The sequence below is a fragment of the Dasypus novemcinctus genome, chromosome 8 (assembly GCF_030445035.2).
Source record: "Dasypus novemcinctus isolate mDasNov1 chromosome 8, mDasNov1.1.hap2, whole genome shotgun sequence".
Taxonomy (NCBI): Eukaryota; Metazoa; Chordata; class Mammalia; order Cingulata; family Dasypodidae; genus Dasypus; species Dasypus novemcinctus.
The window spans coordinates 105,083,024-105,105,754 of NC_080680.1; the positions used below are offsets into that span (position 1 = coordinate 105,083,024).

Genomic DNA, 22,731 nt, shown 5'->3' on the forward strand with positions numbered 1-22,731 from the left:
CAAAAATGAGTACCTCTTATATGTAAGTTCAAATCAAGATATAAATCAACTTTATTTGATTCAATATAAATATAATGTGTCTGTACTCTGCTCTAGATACTGTGCTAGATGCTGGGTATTCAGAGATGGATAACTCAGATATAGTCCCTACCCTCAATGAATTTTCATCTAGTAAGGTAACATAAATACAAGATAGAATTTGCTTAAGAGAAAGAGCTACACATGCTTAATAAATCCACCTGAAATATCACTTTTGGAATGGTGTATGGTGGAAATAATATCACATCAAGTCATCAGAGAGTTCAGGAGAGAGAAAGATCAATTTTCTCTGAAGAGATTAGATTAAACTTCCAATAATAGGTGATTTTTTGAGCTTCATCTTGAAAGACAGATAGATTTGTCCATTCATAGATGGCAAAAAAAAAAGCTATCTAGAGGTTTTAAGGCATCTGATATCCTCTCCAGTGATAACTGCAACATGAAGCATCTAAAAGGTCCTTTCAGCTTGCCTCGTCTCCACAGTACCCACAGGATGTCTGGCTCTTTAAGACCCTAACTCTAGAGGATTGGTAGTGTCCCCTTTTGAGCCAAGCGTTTGAAAGGTATATACATACAGAGCTTGGGTCAGGTCTTGAACCATCATTCCTTTCCTTGGGCCTCCATTACAACGGCTATATAGTAAGATGGTGGCTCATCTGAGTTTAGACTCAGATGGATTTGGATACAAATCCTGATTCCACAATTTAATAGCTATCTGAACTTGCCCAAGACACTTAATTATTCTATACCTCAGTTCCTTTATCTGCAAAATGAGGGTAAAGAAACTACCTCATATGGTTTTGTGAAAAATTGAAATTAGAGGTTTAAAATGCTTAGCAAAGGCTTGGTAAAGTAAACACTGAAAAAATGGTAATTTTTGCTATTTTTAATATCATTACTATTATTAATATTATTCGAATGCTCCTTGACTTCCAAGGCCTTTCTAATCCATATTTAGTGATTCTTAGCCCTTCCTCCTGCAGGAAGCTCTGCTTGAACTTCTAAGCTAAGGGTGGCACTTTCTTCTTCAAGTCCTTCAAGCAGGTTGGCACTGCTATTGAACTTTACTTGCATATGTTTTTCTCGTTTCTGAGTTCTCTGGAAACAAGGAATAGGTCCTTACTCTACCTCTTCTCCTCATCATCCAGCACAATGTGTGATCCATGTAAGTAAACAACAAATAGCTCTTGAATGATTCTTGACATTTATAGACTTGCTCTTGGCTGTAGAGTGTGCACCATGTTCCTAATCTGAAGTGACACTTAAGACTATCACAAATCAATTTCAAAATTATAGATTAAAAACCAAATGCATTTTGAGACCCTTCAACAGGTAAGCGTGTGATCACAGAGAAAACTTTGTCTTATCCATTGTTGTATCCCTTGTGCTTAACTCAGGGTTTGGCATATAGTAGGTATCGAATAAATAGATACTGCAAAGATGGATGGGTGGATGGAAGAAAGGAAAAGTGAATAAGCCTGCAGGTCTAAGAAGTCTGAAAATCTATTAACATATACTCTCCAAGATTCCACCACTAATATTTCTCTCTGGGGAACATTACAATAGCCTCAGATTGAGAACTATGGGAAACTTTTCACACACACTGGGGGAAAAGATGAGCCACAGTCAAATTCCTTGACCAGGAACAAGGATCTCTGGGTTTTTAAATTAGCATTGCCACTAATTAGGTGGTGACCCTCTCTGGGTATTCAGTTTCTCCAACTCTTAAATAACTAGATGGTATGGCAAATAAGTTTTGTGTCATATAACTACTTCTACTTGATTGTATGTGGCTGCCTTGAATGGTGCACGTAAAAGGATTCTGCAAAGGGGTTCCAAGAAGGTGTGCTGCTATTGATGCGCAGTGTCTTCCAGGTACACAAGAAGGATTGTGGGAGAGCCACATAGTTACCACCCTCGACTCCATGATCTTCCACAGTTGCTTCTAAGCCTTGCTCAAGTTTGCTTTTGATTTTAATGTGATGTCTGTCTTTGTCTATGGAAAGTGCCGAGAAGCTGAGCCAAATGTTTCCCATCAGGAGAAATGTCTTGCAAGTCTAAACCACAGTCAGGCTATTCTGGAGAAAGCTCTGGCTCGGCAGCACAACCATCCCAGTAGCTGCACTGCCTCCCAGCAACCTTGGCCCAGACACTGACCGCCCAGAAAAGAACCCCACCCCAGGCTCATTGACTCACTTTTTAATTTTTTTTGCTAATGAATTAGAATATTTAGGCTAGGTGGGAAACTGGGATATAACTACAGGCTCCCTTTTTCCTGATGATTTTAGAGAATCCCTGTCACTTGACAATCTGAAACACTAAGAATTACTCACTTCCATTTAAAAAGCAAACAGTGGGTAAGAGGGGGCTCCCAAAAATTCCCTAATGAGCACTTCATCCTTCAGAGCCTGGCCTTGTTTTAAGAGTCTTACACCAACAGAAGACTGAAATAGTAACAATATACACCAGCTACTAAAGTTTCCCGACTCCTAAACACTGTTTTACATGCATTTTCTCATTTAGTCTCATTTTTTTTTTCATTTGCAGTCAGGGGTTGATAGAAATGTTACTATTTTACAGAGAAGAAATTGAGGCATGGAGCAGCAATGTGAAACATTCAAGGTCATAGATACTAGATCAAACCATCTGAAATTACCACTATCCAATCATGTTTGACCTACAAATCTGGCAATTCCATATGGCTGACTCTAATAGCAAATGGCAGAGTCATTCTCACCTTGGATATTTTTCTTTTTTAGCATTTATTATTTTTAAAACCAAGAAGTTTCTTTTTACACCTCTCTCTCTTTTACTGGAAACTCACTGAAAGCAGGAACTAAATAGCATTGGTCTCTGAAAGACCTTTGCCCCTCTCTCCCTCTGCCCAGGCTATACCCATAGCCTAATCTGTAGCACTCATTCAATTCATCTCTGTTGAAGGCAAGAATAAACTATTTGTAAAACGCTTCAATCCTCAGGAGTCTGGGAAAATTGTCAGGTCCCACTAGCATCCTAACTGGCTACCTGTTAAGTCACCATACTTCCCTAAATGGATAAATGCTTCTCAACATTGGTATTCAAAACGAGGGCTTGGAGGGTCTTTGATTTGGCAGTTAGGGTTTTCTCAATTCTTTTAAGAAACAGGTTGTGCTGGACTCACTCAACTATGTGGATCAGATGTCCTCGGAAAAAAATCTGCACTTAGGCTGTTTCCTGGCTTCTCTCTCTTCCTGACACATTCCAGGAAGGAATTTATGGATGTTGGGAAGGACAAGGGGTGAGGAATTTCTAGAACCTTTAAGAATGCCCATGTAAGCAACTCCATGCATGACTAACTATCTACAATAAAATTCTTTTGCCTGCAAACAAGACGAAATACTTGATGTGAACTGCCTCATTTGTTGCCAAAATGATGTGGAAAGAAATTCATCTGCATTTCCAAACAGTAGGAATCCTCCTTCTCCTCCCCCTCTCCTCCCAAATCTAGGATATTTCACATACACGCCTTAGTAAACAAGATAAATATATTCCATGAACTAGTAAAAATTAAGTCATAAGTAACTAATTCTGAAAGATGATTCTAGTCAGTTGAGTGTTTTATCCTTATCTGGAAACGAAATTGTTTATTCCTCAACTGTGACCAAGGAAAAATGCAAAGATTGTTAATTCCTTCATAGAACATTTTCCTATGGTAAAGTGCTGAAAAATAACCATTTAGGGTGATTGTCTCTTCAGATTTGAGAGCAATCATCACCAATGCATTCCAACTCCCCTGCCTTTTCTCAGGCTGTCCCCTCTTTATAGACACCATAGCCTTCAAATTCTATCTACCTACTGAAGTTGTAGCTATCTATCTTTCAGGTTTTTCTTATGTTTTTCTCAGTCTCCCCAAAAGAATGTAGCCTCTCTCCACTTTGAATGATAGCAGACCTAGGTTAGTCAATCTCTTTTGTTACCTATTATGTCATTGTTATAGTCACGGGTGTATCTTTCTGAGTCTCCCCCCCACCCCCTTACTGGATGCAAAATTTCCTTTCTGACCTGTTCTCTACTTGATCAATGTTATTAATACTGTTTCTACTATCACTAGCCACCATATATTATGCACCTACTATGTACCAGGCACTGTGCTGGTCACTTAGCACACATCTTTTCATTTCATCCCCATCCTCCCGCTACCCTATGAGATAGACCTATTGATTCCTATGTAAAAGATGAGGCAAATGAGAACTAGAGAGGGAAAGTGAATGGCCACCGGTAACAGCTACTAAGTTGTAAAGCTGATTTCTAACACAAGTCCAATCTCATTCCACAGTCCAGGCTCTTTCCTCTGCATTCCATACTTCATCAAAAGAAATATCTCAAGGGCAAAAGGAAATGGACTGAGTCCCCTCAAAAACTCTGGAGCATATCAGTGCAAGGTCAACAGAAAAACAAAGGTTAGAAGTTATCTTTGACACACTTCACTGGTTTTCAAGAGGCAGGTGAGTCAAGGAAGGATAAGGTATTAACCACAGCCAGAATGGTTCCTGGAGCAGCTTAGCTTATTTAGTTCAAGGAGAAGACTCCCATGGAGAACTTGGGGCTTCATTGCAGCCAAATAGAGGAAGAAGAAAAGATTTCCTGAGCCAAGAGCAGGGTGGTTGTCTCTTCAGATTTGAGAGCAATGATCTTAAAGACAATTCCTCACTTGTACCTTGGTATAGTTGAACATACAAGGTTCTACACTTCAGGGCACACATGTTTGCCATCTTCTCTCCCCAGTCCTCTGGAACCTGAATCAGCCACTTTCACCTTGACTGGAGGACTTAACATCAGAACTTTCTTGTAGCCTCATTTGACCTCTCAAAGCCTCAGTTTCCTCATTTGTACCATGTACTTATCACCAAGTAGCTCTTTCAACCAGTACGTCTATCTGCAATGATGGAAATGGTCTTTATCTGTGCTGTCCAATACTAGAACAACAAGGTACATTGTGGAAATGTGGGTAGTGGAACTGAGGAATGGGATTTTTAATTTTATTTAATGTTAATTTATTTTAATTTTAATAGCCTTTTTGTCAAGTGGATATCATATTGGATAGCATGTTTTAACTTCCTAGCTACTTTTAAAAATCCCATACAATGGGTAGGTTTAACAACAGGAATTTATCAGTCCAGTTTCAGAGGCATTAAGGCTTCCTTCCTTCCAGGGTCAGTATCTTCTGGCTGGTTGGCAATCTTTCTATCCCTTGGCTTTTCCATCTTATGGAATTGCACATGATGGCATCTTCTCCCTTCTGTTCCAGATTTCATTGACTTCCAACTTCTGGCTGCTCCCTCTGGCTTCCTCTTCTGTGTCCAATTTCCTTTGCTTATAATAACTTTAGCAATGTTGTTTTAAGGACCTCTCTCATTCAGTTTGGGCCTTTATAACATCTTCAAGAGATCCTTTTAACAATGGGTTCATACACCAGGACCAGAGATTAAAAGGACCTGAACATGCCTTTTGTGGTAGATGTTATTCAGTGCCTAACAGTGCATCTCTAGACCAATGAATTCAAAGAAGATCTCCTATTTCATGGGGAAAATTCTTATGGTAGATTTTCCCCTACCCCCCAGATGAATTATGTTTTGAGAGGTTAAAACAAATGGAGATACCTAGAGAGTCTCACAAAACAATTCCATGATTCACAGCTGTTCATTTGGCTCTAAGAATGCTTTTGATATAGAAAACTAAGTCTGATCCATAAATGTATTTTTCTGCATTAAGCATACGGCCTGGAACACAGTACAGTGTAAGGCAGCATGCAATGCTTGGAAATAGTCCCTTTTTCCTGGAAGTATGACCCCAATAATTTATATATTGAGCCAGTACAAAGGTTACGTCTTTCCCTATTGACCTCCTTTGTAAACATGTACTCACAGATCCTTTACTCTCATCACAAAAGAAGAAACAGGACATATTTGCCTGGGAACTGGAAAGCCCTGAGAGATGAAGTCCAGTTTTTCACTACAGAAGTTTCCCATTTAATAAGCTCATGCTGTCTGCCAAGTACTGTGCCAGTCCCTTTATACTTATCTCATGTGCTTTTTACAACCATCCTATGAGGGCACCATTACCACATTTTACCAAGGACATGACTCTGGCTTATGGTAGCAGGTGATACCTTGCCCAGGGTCAGGCAATTAGGAAGAACTGGTTGAAAAGTGATTTAAACCCCAAAAATCTGAACACTTCAGGACCATTCTATCTACATTCTAGTGTCTTAGAGCTTGCTACTTTCTCAAAGAAGTCTTACCCATTAGGTGACCAGTCCAACTAGAAAAGTCTTTCTCTTGTGTTGAAATTTGCCTTCTTATAACCCCTCTTAGCCCTACCCCCACTCCTCTCCACACACACATTGGTACTTGCTCTATCATTTGGGGCCACGTGAAGAAAAAGCCAATTCCTGCTTCCCCTGGATTTATACCACAATAATCCTTTCCATCCTCAACGTTGGTTTCCCCAACTATAGGAAAAACACACATAGTTCCCCAGTCCTACCTCATACCAGATATTTTCCAGACCTTTCATTGCCTAATCATTTCCTAGAAAGATAAGGAGCTACTTGTGCTTTTTAAAGAGTCTCTGCAGAATAACTTGCTCATTTTGAAATTTTTTAAGCCCTACTGTCAGGACATGATTTTTCATGTCTAATCTAAATATCTCAAACTTCAGTCTAAAGCAATTTTCCTTAGTTCTGTCTTTAAAGAAGACATAAACCAGCCAGTTGTCTGCATGAGACTACTTTATGTTGTTGAAGGTCATTGTTTGCTCCCTATCTTCCCTGCCCCCTGGTAAAAATACATCTAGTTTTAGTCAATTTATCTTCATAAGGTTTACCTTCTCACCCATCAATGATTTCTGCAGCTCCTCTTTGATCTACATTCAAGTTGCTGTGAGCTTAGAATTTGATTCAACTGTGAGGTAACACTCATATTTAAGCAAAGGGAGACTAATGATATGTCTTCTTGCTTCCTACACTGATATTGGAGTGTAGCAAAATAACAACTACTTTTTGATGTGTGCTTACTATGAACCTGACACCATGGCAAGTACTTTAGGTACAGATTGCTACCCTTACTTCACTCTGGAAGTATTTTGACCCCCATTTCACAAACAAGGTAATGATTTAGAGATGACAGGTAGCTTGCCAAAGTCACAAAACTATTGAGTGAAATTTGAACCCAAGTGTATCCAATTTCAAAGCCTCAGTGCTTGTCACCACACTGAAGGCACAGCAGGTCTTTCCCAATGTACAAAACCATCCACCTGCCCTCAGACCACCATGAGCCAATGTGAAATACATAGCACAGGATCACATTTCCTTTCCTACTCTGTGCACATCTCTTAAACACCTACAGAAAATCCTAACCCTACCCCTACTCTGGTCATTATTACCCTAGACTCCTTGCTTTGGAGTCTAAACCAGCAACTGCGATGGCCTTTGAGATGGAAATTTAAGTAGTTTTGCAGGACACACAAAAGTGTTGGGTAAAAGTCCAAAAGCATTTCAAGCTTTGCTCGTGGCTCTTTCTCAAAAAGAAGAGCTAAGAATTGATGGAAAGGTGTGGGAAGAAAGAAATTTGTTGAAGCCAAGAGAGTTAAAATAGTCATTACAATGGAGTGTTCAATCAATAAATATTTGTCCAGTAAACAAATAAGAGAAGCCAAACTGGTTGGAGAGAAAACTCACCAAACTTTATTTTTTATAATAATCTTCCTTCAGTGACTTCACCTACAATACAGACCTGCAAATTCTTATTTAGAAAACTAATTTAAATAAGAAACCACACTCAGAAGAGGTTTCTTCCTTCCTTCCTTCCTTCCTTCCTTCCTTCCTTCCTTCCTTCCTTCCTTCCTTCCTTCCTTCCTTCCTCCCTTCCTTCCTTCCTTCCTTCCTTTCCTTCTTTGTTTTTTGTTTTACTTTGTTTTATTTGGAATATTTTAGCCTAAGCAAGGAGTACATGTCCTAAGCAGATGTTACATGGATAGTTGGCTAAACATCAACTATGAATATCATATATAATATAATTAGAGTGGGGATAAGGGTGTGGATAGGATATTCTTCATAAAATGCACTGTGAGTGTTTTCTAAGTCTCTGGGCACCAGCTCAGTCCTAAATAAATGCTTCTCAGTTCAATTTCTACAATCTTCCAGATTCTGCAAAGACTTTCTGTCGTCATAAAGGAGGTGCCCTGTTGGGATCATTTTTATTTGTTTGTTTGTATTCTGGCAAAATTTCCCATTTTAACCATTTTTAAGTGTGTAGTTCAATGGTATTAATTACATTCATAGTGCCTTACTACCATCATCACCATCCATTACCAAGACATTTCATAACCCCAAACAGAAACACTGTACCTATTAAGCAATGCCTTCCCATTTCCCCCTACCTCTGGTCTGTGGTAACTTCTAATCTACTTTCAGTCTCTATGAATTTGCTTCTTCCAGATATTTCATGTAAGTGGAATCATACAATATTTGTCCTTTTGTGTCTGGTTTATTTCACACAACATAATGATTTCAAGATTCACCATGATGTAGCATGTATCAGAATGGTAAACCTTAATAATATTTCATCATGTGTATAGACCACATTTTGTTTATCCAAATATCTGCTGATGGACACTTGGGTTGTTTCCACCTTTGACTATTGTGAACAATGCTGCTTTGAACATTGGTATACACATATCTGTTTAGTTTCCTGTTTTCAGTTCTCTTGGGTATGTATGTAGAAGTGAATTGTCAGATCATATGGTAATTGTATTTTTAACTTTGTGAGGAACTGCCAAACTATTTCACTCAGTGTCTGCCCATTTTATATTCCCACCAACAACGTACCAGGTTTCCAGTTTCTCTGCATACTTGCCATACTTTTTCCTCATTTTTAAATAATAACCATACTAGTGGGTGTGTGGTATCTCTTGGTTTTGATTTGCAGTTCAGTTGGAGTCATGCTGATACATCCTATCTTTGGGATAAGATCCTTTGGGGAAAAAAGATAGGATAACCTCTTACAGGATAAGTGATCAAAATAACAGAACTAATTGGCATAAAGAAGTAATATAGAATTGTAATATGCATGGGCATAGAGAAATGTCAATTTGTGAAATAACTGCTTGAAAATCAAATAACCTTTCATTTATTTCTTTGAGCTATATTCTGGTGTATGTCTATGTAAGAGAATCATGAATGTAACTTCATACCGCATATGGAACATTTTCACATGCATCTAAAGTATTATTTTAATCAATATTAAAACCCCCGAAAGTTTAGACATCTCTTCCTATACGTAGTCAATAATTTCTCATCTGCCTTTTAACCACCGATTCCTCTGTTATTTGGCTGCTGATACTGGTGAATAACCCTAAGACAAATGAATACAAGGACTTAGCAAAGTGAGAACTATCTTGTGCTAGCATAACCTCTTCTGTGTTAGTGTCATCTAATCCTTCTCACTCTTTCAGGATCAGCTTACATTCCATCCTTGCTGATAAACCATGCCCTACCACTCTCTTGACAATCTCACTTTTTTAACTCCTTAAGCAGTTACATTCTCTTCCACAAAATAAATCTTTTGCATTGCTTCTTGCTGTGTCCCCTAAGATTTGAATAAGTGACTCTATTTTCTTCTCATTTCTATTATAAATCCTTGGAGAGTAGGCACTTGGCCATTCATTTATTTCTACCATCCACTGAACTTGTATTATTATGAAAAACTCAGCTGGATTTCCATAGGAATGTGCTGTTTGGAGAAGATATCAGAGGCTCATATACTTCCTTTGTGGGCCATCTTTTGTTCTGAATCAGTTTGGACAACTGGCTCAGGAACACTGTCAAGCTCTTCTAAACACTTGACTTCTTAAGGTTTTAGAGATAAATCTAGGAGGAAGGAAAGAGTTTCAGAGAGGTAGAGTAATACACAAACAGCTGCAAAATGATTAAGGAGCCTAGCAGGGATTAGAATTCAGTTTGCCTTCTGAAGTGCTTAAATTTAACTTCTGTCTCCCATGTCAGAAGAGGACGAGCAGATGGTGTTAAATTCAGCTTGGAGGGTCAGTAATAAGACATAGGAATTAATGAATATCTTCTGGAACTATGTCCTTCATATCACCATATTGACTCACTCAGAGTGTTAGGTATTCAAGAAATTATTGAACACATGAGTGGTTTTTACTTGATACTTTCACTTACATCGTTATTTTAACACTGCTGTAAGCCATTGTGGTCTTCACAGTACAGAAAGTGAAATAAGACCCGAAAAAAATGTCATATAACTCACCAAAGGGCCCCAAACTAGAGCATTCAAACCCAGGTCTATCTTTTCCCAATGTTTTACCCTTTCCTGTATATACAGCTTTTTCCCTAAATTTACTGAAGTTGAGTAGTGAGTGAACTCATTCATTCATAACTGCAAAATTCTATTAGAGACCACTTTATATCAACACTGCAGTGAATGCAGGAAGAAATATCAGGAGAGCTTCAAACAAAGGAGAAATAATATAAAAATTCACATGTAATGGCATATATTCAAGAGATAAGATTAGTAGTAAATACTAACAAACTTGTTTTCCTTGTTTACTTGTAGAAGACAGTTTCTTCAAGAAGAGAAGAGGTGACCAATTGGATTCTACCCTGTGCTTTCAAACTCACCAGTCAGTCTGAGAATAAGACACCCTAGGACCCTACAGCATCCAGCTGAGCCTACCTCCACCATGGGGGCTATGACTCAGCTACTGACGAACATCTTCATAGCTTTGCTTGCCCTCCCTACTGAAGGTGGTGTCCTCAAGAAAGTCATCCGGCACAAGCGACAGAGTGGGATGAATGTCTCGCTGCCAGAGGAGAACCAGCCAGTAGTGTTTAACCATGTCTACAATATCAAGCTGCCCATGGGGTCCCAGTGCTCAGTAGATCTGGAATCAGCCAGTGGGGAGAAAGACCTAGCCCCACCACCAGAGCCCAGCAAAAGCTTTCAGGAGCACACAGTGGATGGGGAAAACCAGATTGTCTTCACGCACCGCATCAACATCCCCCGGCAGGCCTGTGGTTGTGCTGCTGCTCCTGATGTCAAGGAACTCCTGAGCAGGCTAGAGGAGCTGGAGAATCTGGTGTCTTCCCTGCAGGAGCAATGTACCTCGGGAGCAGGCTGTTGTCTCCAGCCTGCCAAAGGTAGGAACTGGTGGCTAGCCCAGCCCCCTCACTGTACAATTGGGAGAAATGGCAGGCATAGCAGGCGCCATCTGTTTTTCCTAAAGTGGGTTTCCTGGAAAACTAGCCTCACACAGTGTTCATTAAAAAGAGATTTTATGGTCAAATAAATGCGGGGAATGTAGTCATCTCTATCCTGCTCTTAGAGAATCATGGTGAAATGATTCAGAGGAGTTTCTAGCTCTCTAAGAAGGCTGGCTTTCAAAAAGCCAATTTCACTTTAATGATAAATTTCTAAAATTTATTCAGCCATGAAATCTACCCATTCTCTACCACAAAATATATGAATGCACATTGAAATTCCTGAACCAATGATCACTCTTTGACGGGTATGGATATAGCCCAATCACCTCATTGTACAAATAGGGAAACTGAGGCCCAGAAGAATGGGATTCCTCAAGGTAATGACTTCCTGAGTTAGGGTTCACACCATGTTGCTCTTCATCCCAGTATTCTTACAAATGACCACTGCTGCCTGTGATCATGAAAAGTCTATGGGATTTGGAAAATTTTAATGGTAATGATGATGATGATCACAGCATGAATTGAAACCCCATTAAGTACGAGGTGCTATAATTCATTATCTCATCTAACCCTCTTAAAAAGCCTTTGACATAAGGCTTGATATTTCTGCTTTGCATACATAAGAACGGAAATTCAGAGAAATTAACTAACTGGCACAAGGTGACACAAAGCGTCATAAGAGATTAGGGCTTTGAATGGGTCTCTGTGTCTCCAGAGCTCACACTCTCCCCAATGACACCCTCCTTCCATGTGCTTCCCATTTTAAGGAATTCTACCACTTTGGAATTCTGTCTTGATCTCTATTCCCTAAAGCTGATAGTACTGCAAGAAGTTTCAAAAACCTCAAATCAGAGTATAAAATCTCTATTTTTGCAACACAGAAGAATTCACCAGGATATGCTTCAACAAATTATTTCAAGAATAGACCAAATTGCCATAAGTGGATAGTATATGTTCTAGGTTTCTAAGGTTAGGAAAAATGCTTAAAAATCTATGGCAAACTGCAGATGGGAGTTATATAGTAGGATGATGCTAAAGACTGAATTGAAATAATATTTGGAACAGCACTGTCCAAGAGAAATGTAACGTAAGCCACATTTGTAATCTTAAATTCTCCAATAGCCACAATTTGAAAAGTAAAAAGGACCAGGTAACAATAATTTTAATCATCTATGCTATTTAACCCAATATAACCAAAATACTAGCCTTTAAGTCTAGAGTCAATATATACATTATTTTAATGCTATATAATTTTCTTCTATGATAAATCCTTGAAATATAACCCAGAGCTGAAATCTCATTTCTCAAACTAACATTTTTTTTCTTAATATCCTTCCTCCCTGCTGTCAGAAAGGAAATAACACATATAAATCACCACAGTATCTAGGTACAGAGTCACTGGAAGTGGATTTTGTTTCTTTCCTTGGGGTCCATGGAGACCAGACCAGTGACTCCTGTGAGCTGAGCCAAGACAATATTTATGCTTCAAAGACCTGATCATGCATTCATCAGGTTTACCAACCACTGCATTCTTCAGGATCAATGAGAGGAAAAGGATAAAGGCCAATTTGTCTTTTGTGGGGAGGGCACAGAATTGAGAGGTGCTCTGACAGATTTAGAAAATCACTCCTTAGCTTCTTGATTTCAGTTTTGGGAAATTAGAAAGTTTGGGTCATGTAAATCCACATACTGACTTGTGTCAGTCCAAAACACTCTGGAAGAGAAAACAGAGAAAAAACACAACAAGCAGAGCGGTGGGTTTGTAATGTCTTCATTGAGTCTTACCTACCCTAGTTAAGTAAGGCTATTGTTCCCACTTTAACAATTGAGCTCCAGTGAGTCTAAATCCCTTCCCAAATGCAGTACAGCTAGCGAGTCAAAGAGTCAGAGTTTAGTTTATTCCAACCACTATGTCTTGTGTGCCTGACCTTGGCCAAAGTGGGAGAAGTAACGATATTAGCACAGCATAATGAATTCCATAAAGCAGTCATTCCTAATCATTTGGATCATGGAGCTCCTTGAATGTCTGATGAAAATTATGGACCCTCTTCCTGGGAGTGGAAACACAAACACACCCCAACACACATCAATACACAAAATTCTACACTTTCAGGGAGTCGATGGAGCCCCTGAAGTTCCTTGTTAAGAACTACCTGGTGTAACTGGATGCAGGTCCCATCTGATTCCATACACCAGGCAACTGGTCTGTAAGCCAGATGGGACCTACAGTATCTGGGCTGAATTTGAATCTGGGCTTCACGGGCAGAGATGAGCCTCCAATCTCTTTGTTGGCAGGCCGCTTGGACACCAAGCCCTTCTGCAATGGCCGGGGCAACTTCAGCACTGAAGGATGCGGCTGCATTTGTGAGCCTGGTTGGAAGGGCCCCAACTGCTCTGAGCCCGAATGTCCAGGCAACTGCCACCTGCAAGGCCAGTGCATTGACGGGCAGTGCCTCTGTGACGAGGGCTTCACGGGAGAGGACTGCAGCCAGCTGGCCTGTCCCAGCGACTGCAATGACCAGGGCAAGTGCGTGAATGGGGTCTGCATCTGTTTCGAAGGCTATGCCGGGGCTGACTGCAGCCACGAGGTCTGCCCAGTGCCCTGCAGCCAGGAACACGGCACGTGTGTGGATGGTCAGTGTGTGTGCCAGGATGGCTTCGGTGGGGATGACTGCAATGAGCCCCTCTGCCTCAACAACTGCTACAACCGCGGGCGGTGCGTGGAGAACGAGTGTGTGTGCGACGAGGGCTTCACTGGAGAAGACTGCAGCGAGCTCGTCTGTCCCAATGACTGTTTTGACCGCGGCCGCTGTGTCAACGGCACCTGCTACTGCGAGGAAGGCTTCACGGGAGAGGACTGCAGCCAGCTCACCTGCCCCAACGCCTGCCGCGGCCAAGGCCGGTGCGAGGAGGGGCAGTGTGTGTGCGACGAGGGCTTTGCCGGGGTGGACTGCAGTGAGAAGAGGTGTCCGGCTGACTGTCACAACCATGGCCGCTGCATCGATGGGCGGTGCGAGTGTGATGATGGCTTCGCGGAACCTGACTGTGGGGAACGCAAATGCCCCAATGACTGCCACGGCCACGGTCGCTGCATCAATGGGCAGTGCGTGTGTGATGAGGGCTACACAGGAGAGGACTGCGGTCAGCTGCGGTGCCCCAGTGACTGTAACAGCCGGGGCCGCTGCATCCAGGGCCAGTGCATTTGTGAGCAGGGCTTCACGGGCTACGACTGCAGTGACATGAGCTGCCCCAGTGACTGTCACCAGCACGGCCGCTGCGTGAATGGCATGTGTGTGTGTGATGACGGCTACACGGGCGAAGACTGCCGGGAGCTGAGATGCCCCAAGGACTGTAGCCGCCGCGGCCGCTGTGTGGATGGGCGGTGCGAGTGTGAGGATGGCTTCACGGGCCCCGACTGTTCAGAGCTCTCCTGTCTGAACGACTGCCATGGCCAGGGTCTCTGCATGAACGGGCAGTGCGTGTGCAATGAAGGCTTCATGGGCAAAGACTGCAGGGAACAACGGTGTCCCGACGACTGCCACGGCCGGGGCCGCTGCGTGGACGGCCAGTGTGTCTGCCACGAGGGCTTCACAGGCCTGGCCTGTGGCCAGCGTTCCTGCCCCAATGACTGCAACCAATTAGGGCAGTGCGTCAATGGCCACTGCATCTGCAGTGAAGGCTACGCAGGGGAAGACTGCTCCGACGGTGAGTACCATGCTCAAACTACCCTGGTAATGGCCAAGAGAACATGCATGCTATGTCTGGGTTGCAGAGCAATGGGTCTTTCGCCCATGCACATGCACATGCACACTCTTACACAGTCACACTCACACTCAGACACACTCACACATTCACCTACTCATGCTCTCTCACACTAGCATATGCACACACACACTCATGCACACACATTCTCACATTTGCACATGTACTCTCACACACACAAACTCTCACACACTCGAACACATTCACACACTTTCACACATACTCATACAGTCTCACATCTCACACTCTCACACTCACACATTCTCTCTCTCGCACACACTGACTATTTGAGGGATCCTGGCCATTATCCTGGGACAGGATTATCTGTTTATGGGCTCTGAGGCTTAGAGAGGTTACATGCAGGCCCCCTCTGACTCCATACACTAAGGACATGCAGCTACTAAGTCAGAGCTGGGAATCTGAGCCTGCCTAACTCGTCTACACTGAGTTTAATACCCAGTGCCAACAATGAGGTAGATAAAACAACAGCAGCCCTTTTACTAAACATCACCTTCCTTTTTCACTCTCCATGAAGACTGAGCTGCTAGTAAACAAAACCCCTCTTTTTGGATGGAAATAGAATTTCAGTTAAATGGAATGGGACAGTGAGTTTTCTAAGGCAAAATGTTTGAAATGCTCTCTCAGCTAAATACTTACCATCTACCAGGCAGACCTATCTCTGAAATCATTTTATTTTTGCTGTCTTTTATCCCAAGGACTGTGAGCCTTTAGAGGCATGCTATCCCCAGCAGTTAGCACAAGACATGGTTTAGAGTAAGTGTTCAGAAAGCATTGATTAAATGAAAGCCTAACAAAGAATGATAATGAGCATGTTTAATAAGGGTCTTCTTTGTACTTCTCTCATCCACCCATGTATATAATTGTCATAATTGAGAATTCCTGTCTTGATTAAAGCTATTGGTAGCTAGGAGTAAATAAATGACTCTGTGTTTAACATGGCCAAGGTGGGAAGCCGGATTGGAAAAAATACCAGGCTAGCAGGGAGGAGATGTGAGAACCAAACTTGATGAGGTTAGCAAACTTGGCAAGTCCCACCACCTTGCTGGTTATCCATCTAGAAATGCAGACGTTGGGCTAGATGAGCCCCAACTCCTCTTCCAGTGCTCGGGATGACTAAACACTCCAGTGGTAAGGAGTCCAGAGTAGGGAGGAGGCAAGCACAGGTGCTACCTACCCATGTCAATGTCCTTCACCTGAACTAAGACTAGGGAGGGGAGAAGTAGGAGGAGCCAGGTCACCAAGAGCCCTGAATCCCACACTCCTGACCTCGAACTTTAGCCTGAAGGCAATGGGCAGTCCCTGAGGGTTTTAAAGATGGGTCACAGCTGGGGGTCCTTGATGAGTTCCCCTTTCATGGGGAGACCCACAGGCCTCTGTCAACAGCACTGGAAGAGGCAGGCCAGGGAAAACAAACATAGAGAGAAGTTACAGTGGGTATTTCTAACTCAAGGTATCTTTCCTCATTCCTGCCAGTGTCCCCTCCCAAAGACCTCGTCGTGACGGAGGTGACAGAAGAGACCGTCAACCTGGCTTGGGACAATGAAATGCGGGTCACAGAATACCTCGTCACGTACACGCCCACCCACGCGGATGGCCTGGAGATGCAGTTCCGCGTGCCCGGGGACCAGACGTCCACCACCATTCGGGAGCTGGAGCCCGGCGTGGAGTACTTCATCCGCGTGTTCGCCATCCTGGAGAACAAGAAGAGCATTCCTGTCAGCGCCAGGGTGGCCACTTGTGAGTGAGCTGAACCCCCCGCAGCCAGCCTCAACCGTGCTCTGAGCCCCTGTCCCCCCACGACGCTTCCCTGGGCTCCTCCCTCAGCTTGGCCACCACACACCTGCAGTTGTCCTTTTACAATCACTCCATCTGGGAAGAGTCTAGAATTCAATTTAGCCCATTGAATTGTTTCTTAAAGAAACTCCTTATTTTCTACAAGAACTTCCTCCTTGCTCTCCTGTCTTTCTTGCTACAGAGAATTATTACAGGTAGCAGTTACCAAGCATTTGCTCTCCATTGGACTTTGTTTTGCACATGCTGTATACACTAACTTATTTAATCCTCACAGCCCTATGATTTAGCTGCTATCATCAACCTCACTTTACAGATGAGGAAACTGAGACTCAGAAGAGTTAAAATGCATCTCAGCCCAAATCCCAACACAGCTAGTAAGTGGTAGAGATGGGATTTGAACCCTACAAATCTAGTTGCAGACTTTTTTCAATTCTACTTCTTTTCTATGGAGCTTACTGTCTGTTTCTAAAAAAGGAAAACTTAGTATGCAAATTATTCCATTGAGTCCAACATTAGTGCAATTGCCAACATATCTGAACAGAAAGTTGTGGCTAGAAATTGGCCTTTTCAGTAATAATGACATTGGCTGCTCATGTACTGAAATTGTGTAATATACCAGGAAACATGCCCCACTTTCTATATCAATTATCTCATGTAGTCCTTAAAACATTCCTGAGGGGCAGGCATACTTCCTTCATTCTCATGGGTGATGAAACTTAGGCTTGGGCATTTTGTACATCTTGCTCCAAGTCACAAAAGTAGTAATGGTGGAGCTTAAGATTCTAGCCCAAGCTTGTCTGATTCCGAAGGCTATACTCTTAATTGGTTGAACAAGATGAACTTGCTAATATTTAATCACGTGGTTGGTCCTGATATTAATATTCCTACTGCCTCACAGTAGACACCTTCCCAGAAGAACCCTGAAGTAGTTTCCAGGCCTGATTACCAGCCCCTAACTCATGGAAGCCAACATTTGGGTTAGTGAAATCAAGGCTCTGTTGCCCCTGCCACACATCCACCCTACCCTCACCTTCTGCTTGTGCTATTCCTGGCAGATTTGCCTGCTCCTGAAGGCCTAAAATTCAAGTCCATCAAGGAAACATCCGTGGATGTGGAGTGGGACCCTCTGGACATTGCTTTTGAAACCTGGGAGATCATCTTCCGCAATATGGTAAGAAGCACAAAGGAGAAGGTGTATTTGACCAGAAGGTTCTAAAAGGTCATTCAAAGGGCTCTGCCAACTTTCATTTCAACTCAATTTCTTCAGTGTTTGGTGGATAGCAAGACTTTAAATTTAGCACTCTGCTTGTGCATACATATTCTAAGCAATTGTGATTTTTGCCCTGATTTTGATAAATCAATAACATAGCTCTTAGGGCTGAGCCTAGATAAATGGAAATTAAGTCATTGCTAGGTTCCAGTTGCCCCTCACACTCTTGCAAACCTCAACTCAGAGACAGAGAGAAGAAATTATCTCTGTCCTGAAATGCCTCTAGGCACATCTCAGATTGGGCATCACTTCTCTCTGGGCCTAAAAGCACACATGAGGCAGGAAACTGGGTCCTTGAGCTCAAGATTGAGCTCTGGACTAACTGTATAACAAGTGTCACCAAACTGCTCTGTCACTTGCCTCTTATAATAGTTTTTCAAGGAGAAACTGTGCTTGTAGGTTCAGAAGTCCCTCTGTCTTTTTCATTGTCATTTGACTTTGGTGTCAAAAGAATGAGTAGATAGGTTTCCCAGAGGCAGAAAAGGACCTAAGAAATGTTTTATTCATCTCTGTATCCTCAGCACATGACATACTAATCTGATGCATAAAAACTGTTTAGTGGATAGATGTAAGAATAAAAGAGACATGAATGAATGCAGAATGGATAAATCATAAATAAAGAGGTTGGCACATCCTATAAGTCTTACCAAGATGCCCCTTTATTTCAGAACAAAGAAGATGAGGGAGAGATCACCAAAAGCCTGAGGAGGCCAGAGACCACATATCGGCAAACTGGTCTAGCTCCTGGACAAGAGTACGAGATATCTTTACATATAGTGAAAAATAATACCCGTGGCCCGGGACTGAAGAGGGTGACAACCACCCGTGAGTATCACTTTTAGTGCCACTGATACAGTGATAGAATTGAATATACCTCACAGCACCTCCTGGTTGATAAAGCACCCTCCTGGTTGATAAAGCACCCTCTTACATACCATCTATGTCAATTAGCTTTGCTGTGCAACAAAGAAGCCCTAAACTCAGTTGTTTAAATTTATTTGGGGGGTTTGTGACTTGGGACTGGGCTCAGTTGAACAATTATTTTGGTCTTGACTATGCTCACTCATGTATCTGTGTGGGCTAAGGGCTGGTTGGCCTAGGATTGCCCCAGCTAGGATGATGCAATTCTGCTCACATGGTGTCTCATCTACCAGTAGGCTGGCCTAGGTCTATTCACCTGGCAGCTGAGCAGGCTCAAAACTGTCACCACCTCACTTCTATCAAAGCAAATCCCAAGGTCAGTCCAGATTTAAGGGGTGAGGAAACAGATCTATCTCTTGATGAGAAGAGCTTGAAAGTCACAATTCAAAGGGGTATGGATATAGAAAACAAAATAATTGAGGCTATTGCAAACAATCTACCATGTCATTTAATGTAATCTTAGCAACAATCATGTGAAAGAATCAGGGCAAGTATTAGTGTCATTATTTAACTAATCATCACATGACTAATAGTGCCAGGGCCACATCTTTAAGCCAGGGACTGGTTTTATTATAATTCTAACCCCAACACCACTAGCATTGACTAGGAGTTGGTTTATGCATAACAATTATTCCATGTGATCAACAGACACCTAAATAAAATTCCATTCACTACTAATGGTGTCAGAGTGTTTTGAGAGTAAAGTAGAGTTTGACCCTATTAAGATCTTTTGGGGGAAGAAATCTGAATTTGGAGTAGTTCTATGAGGAAGCACATTTTTAAAAGAAGGAAAAAACGAAAATCAGTTTGCCTTACTGTTTGGTAAAACCTCTTTATCTTCCCTAAGAAAACAAATGCACCAACTGTTCAAGGAATTGATTCTTCTTGGCAGGGGCTTGTTGGAAAAGTTAAGTCTACTGAGTAATAACAAGAAAGAACATCTTGCATTTAAATATTTGCACATTTTCGCCTCACTCAGAGCCAAGTCAGGGGATTGTTTCCTTATTAAGCAAGTGTTTTCCATCATCTTGACAACATCCCTCTGTGGTAGGTAGAAGGCAGGTACCAACAAGAAAAATCATTAGGTCACCAGAAAGGCATAGCAAAAGATCAAGCAACTGCTTATACCTGCTATAGAGAAGGCACACTGAAAACACAAAAGACATTTCTTTCATCTGCCTCTTTTCTTATTCATCTAAACTTGGGGATTGGCTGCTTTATTTTCTTCTTATTGCAGGACAAACTTCCCAATATTTGAAGTTCCAATAACAACATTGTGGGGCAGATATTTACTTGTTTCTTTTGCTGATATGCCTGAATATTTTTAGGTAAAATGGCCTTAAAGTTTTGGTGCCTAAACAATATCTGCTCCTTCCCTCTGATTTCTATGTGGAGGTTGTATTATAAAAGTTGGTGACACATGAATATTTTTGAGAGGCGCCATGATATAGAAGGGAAAGTGCATAGACTTTGGATCCAAGCAGTCCTGAGTTTGAACTCCAGCCTCACCACTCAATACCAACTTGGTTAAATCCATTGCTTTAAGCCTCAGGGGCAACATCTGGAAAATGGATTTATGCAGTTGTCCTTGTGGAGTCATCATAGGGTTAAGACATAATGACAAAGCACTGTGCACAGAGTAAATGCGAGTCCCTGCTGCTTAAGAGTCCCAAATCCAGGAGTAGTTCAGTGGTCTTGGCTGACTCTCAGTTTTGTTTTGTTTTTAATGAAAAAAGTGTTAAGGAAGGTATAGGTACAGTTGGAACTTGCTAGCAGCTACAAAAATACAAGACAGGCAAATTCACTGTTGATTGGAGGTATAATTTTTATTGTGCATTTTTAGGAGGTCATCACCTGTGAGTTGGGACTTTGATATCAATACTTAGACTTTAAAAAATAGACTGCAGCTTTATCACAGTCAGCTAGGGATTATTCCTTCTTCTTATTCCCTATAAAGCCAAATTCCTTTCATCTGATATTGTTTATTTAACCAATGCAATGATATTGTTTATTTAACCAATGCTAAAAACACAAACTTAACTGGTTTTAAAAATAGAAAGAAACATTTACTGAATCCCTACCATGTGCCTGACTCTATATTGGAGATTAAGAAAGGTCTAAGACTCATTCCCTGCTCCAAATAATGAATTACTCCATCCAAATTGAATTAAAGTGTAGGCAGATCTGTTACAAAACAGTGAGAAAAGTGTAATATCAGAATGCTCTTTCAGGACCAGAAGCAGCAATGGGAGGGAGGATGTGTTTGCCTGTTGCAGCAGGGTCAAAGAAAGCTTCTCATAGAAGGTGAGATTTTAATGGGTTAATAGGAGATTTTTAGGACAGGGAGATGCAATCTCAGGGCAAAGAAACAAAAGAGAAGCACGTGACAAGACCAGGAAGCAACATGGCATGTCCCAGAGTCCTAAGCAGCTGTTAGAGCATGAAAGCCAAGGGGCGATGGGCAGGAGGCAAGTAATGGGGCCAGAAGAAAAGCCAAGATGAGGATGAGAAGATAGGCAAGGCTTGCGATACACATGGTTTCCTTGCCTCAATTCTTTGAATCAAAGATAACTTTCCATTTGCCGCCAAGATTGCCGATGGTGCACTGAAGTAATCAAACATCCAGAAAGCTTTGCCTAATTAAAAACCCAAGAGATAAAATCAAATTTTTCAAGTGCAGTTGCCCCTAAGCACATTACTTCAATTTATGAAAATAATATTAATGACCATAAAGCATCAGCCATTTATTCTGCAACTGGTATGTGCCAGGCACAATGCCAGATGTTTTCCCAGCATTATCTCCTTTCTATTTGAAAAAGCAAAAGCAAAACAGAAAAAAGTCCTAAGAGGTAATTGCCATTATCCCCACTTACAGTTTATCAAACAGGAAACTAAGACTCAGAAAGGTACAATAAGGGCAAAGGACCAATAAACATCAACTGAACACAACATTCAAGGGGTTGGGTGGCTGCCAAGTCCTGTCTGCTCAGCCTCAGGCATTGGCCCTGATGTCTGAAAAACCACTGTCCTCTGCCCGTCCCAGGCTTGGATGCCCCCAGCCAAACTGAGGTGAAAGATGTCACAGACACCACCGCTCTCATCACCTGGTCCAAGCCCCTGGCTGAGATTGATGGCATCGAGCTCTCCTACGGGATCAAAGATGTGCCGGGCGACCGCACCACCGTCGATCTCACACACGACGAGAACCAGTACAACATCGGGAACCTGAAGCCAGACACCGAGTACGAGGTGTCCCTTATCTCCCGCAGGGGCGACATGTCCAGCAACCCGGCCAAAGAGACCTTCACAACAGGTAAAAGAGCCACAGGAAAGGAAAGCTTGCCAGGCTTCCTTCCCACACCACACTGGGTTGTCTTCCAAGCTCATCTTACAGTAGGGAAAAACAGAAGGGAGATTGTCCTTCCTTTAAAGTTTATTTTAAAATATTAGAGCAGGTGATTGGTTATTTTTTCAAAGAAGAAAAATGCTCCAGATAACCTTCTAAAGCATACTTTTTTCTGTGTGTGGATATATAGCAGGTGCTGCATCTAATGTCTCAAAAACTTTCTGGTGAAAATTTTTTAAAAATCAAATAAATATTTAAGTAATAAAATACAAAATATGGCACAGTTGAATGACAAAGTCATCTCTGAACCTCTTGGCC

General features: G+C 41.9%; 1 protein-coding gene across 3 annotated transcripts in view; it reads left to right on the forward strand.

The window, feature by feature from the left end:
- Window positions 1–22,731, forward strand: part of TNC (tenascin C) — a 97,316-nt gene that overhangs the window by 17,035 nt on the left and 57,550 nt on the right. For all 3 annotated transcript variants that reach the window (XM_058302491.2, XM_058302492.2, XM_058302493.2), the window contains exons 2-7: window positions 10,653–11,236; window positions 13,595–15,004; window positions 16,556–16,819; window positions 17,932–18,047; window positions 18,815–18,971; window positions 22,111–22,380. In XM_058302491.2, the coding sequence (XP_058158474.1) occupies window positions 10,780–11,236; window positions 13,595–15,004; window positions 16,556–16,819; window positions 17,932–18,047; window positions 18,815–18,971; window positions 22,111–22,380 (2,674 nt within the window). In that variant the 5' untranslated portion in view covers window positions 10,653–10,779. The remainder of the gene's footprint in view (window positions 1–10,652; window positions 11,237–13,594; window positions 15,005–16,555; window positions 16,820–17,931; window positions 18,048–18,814; window positions 18,972–22,110; window positions 22,381–22,731) is intronic.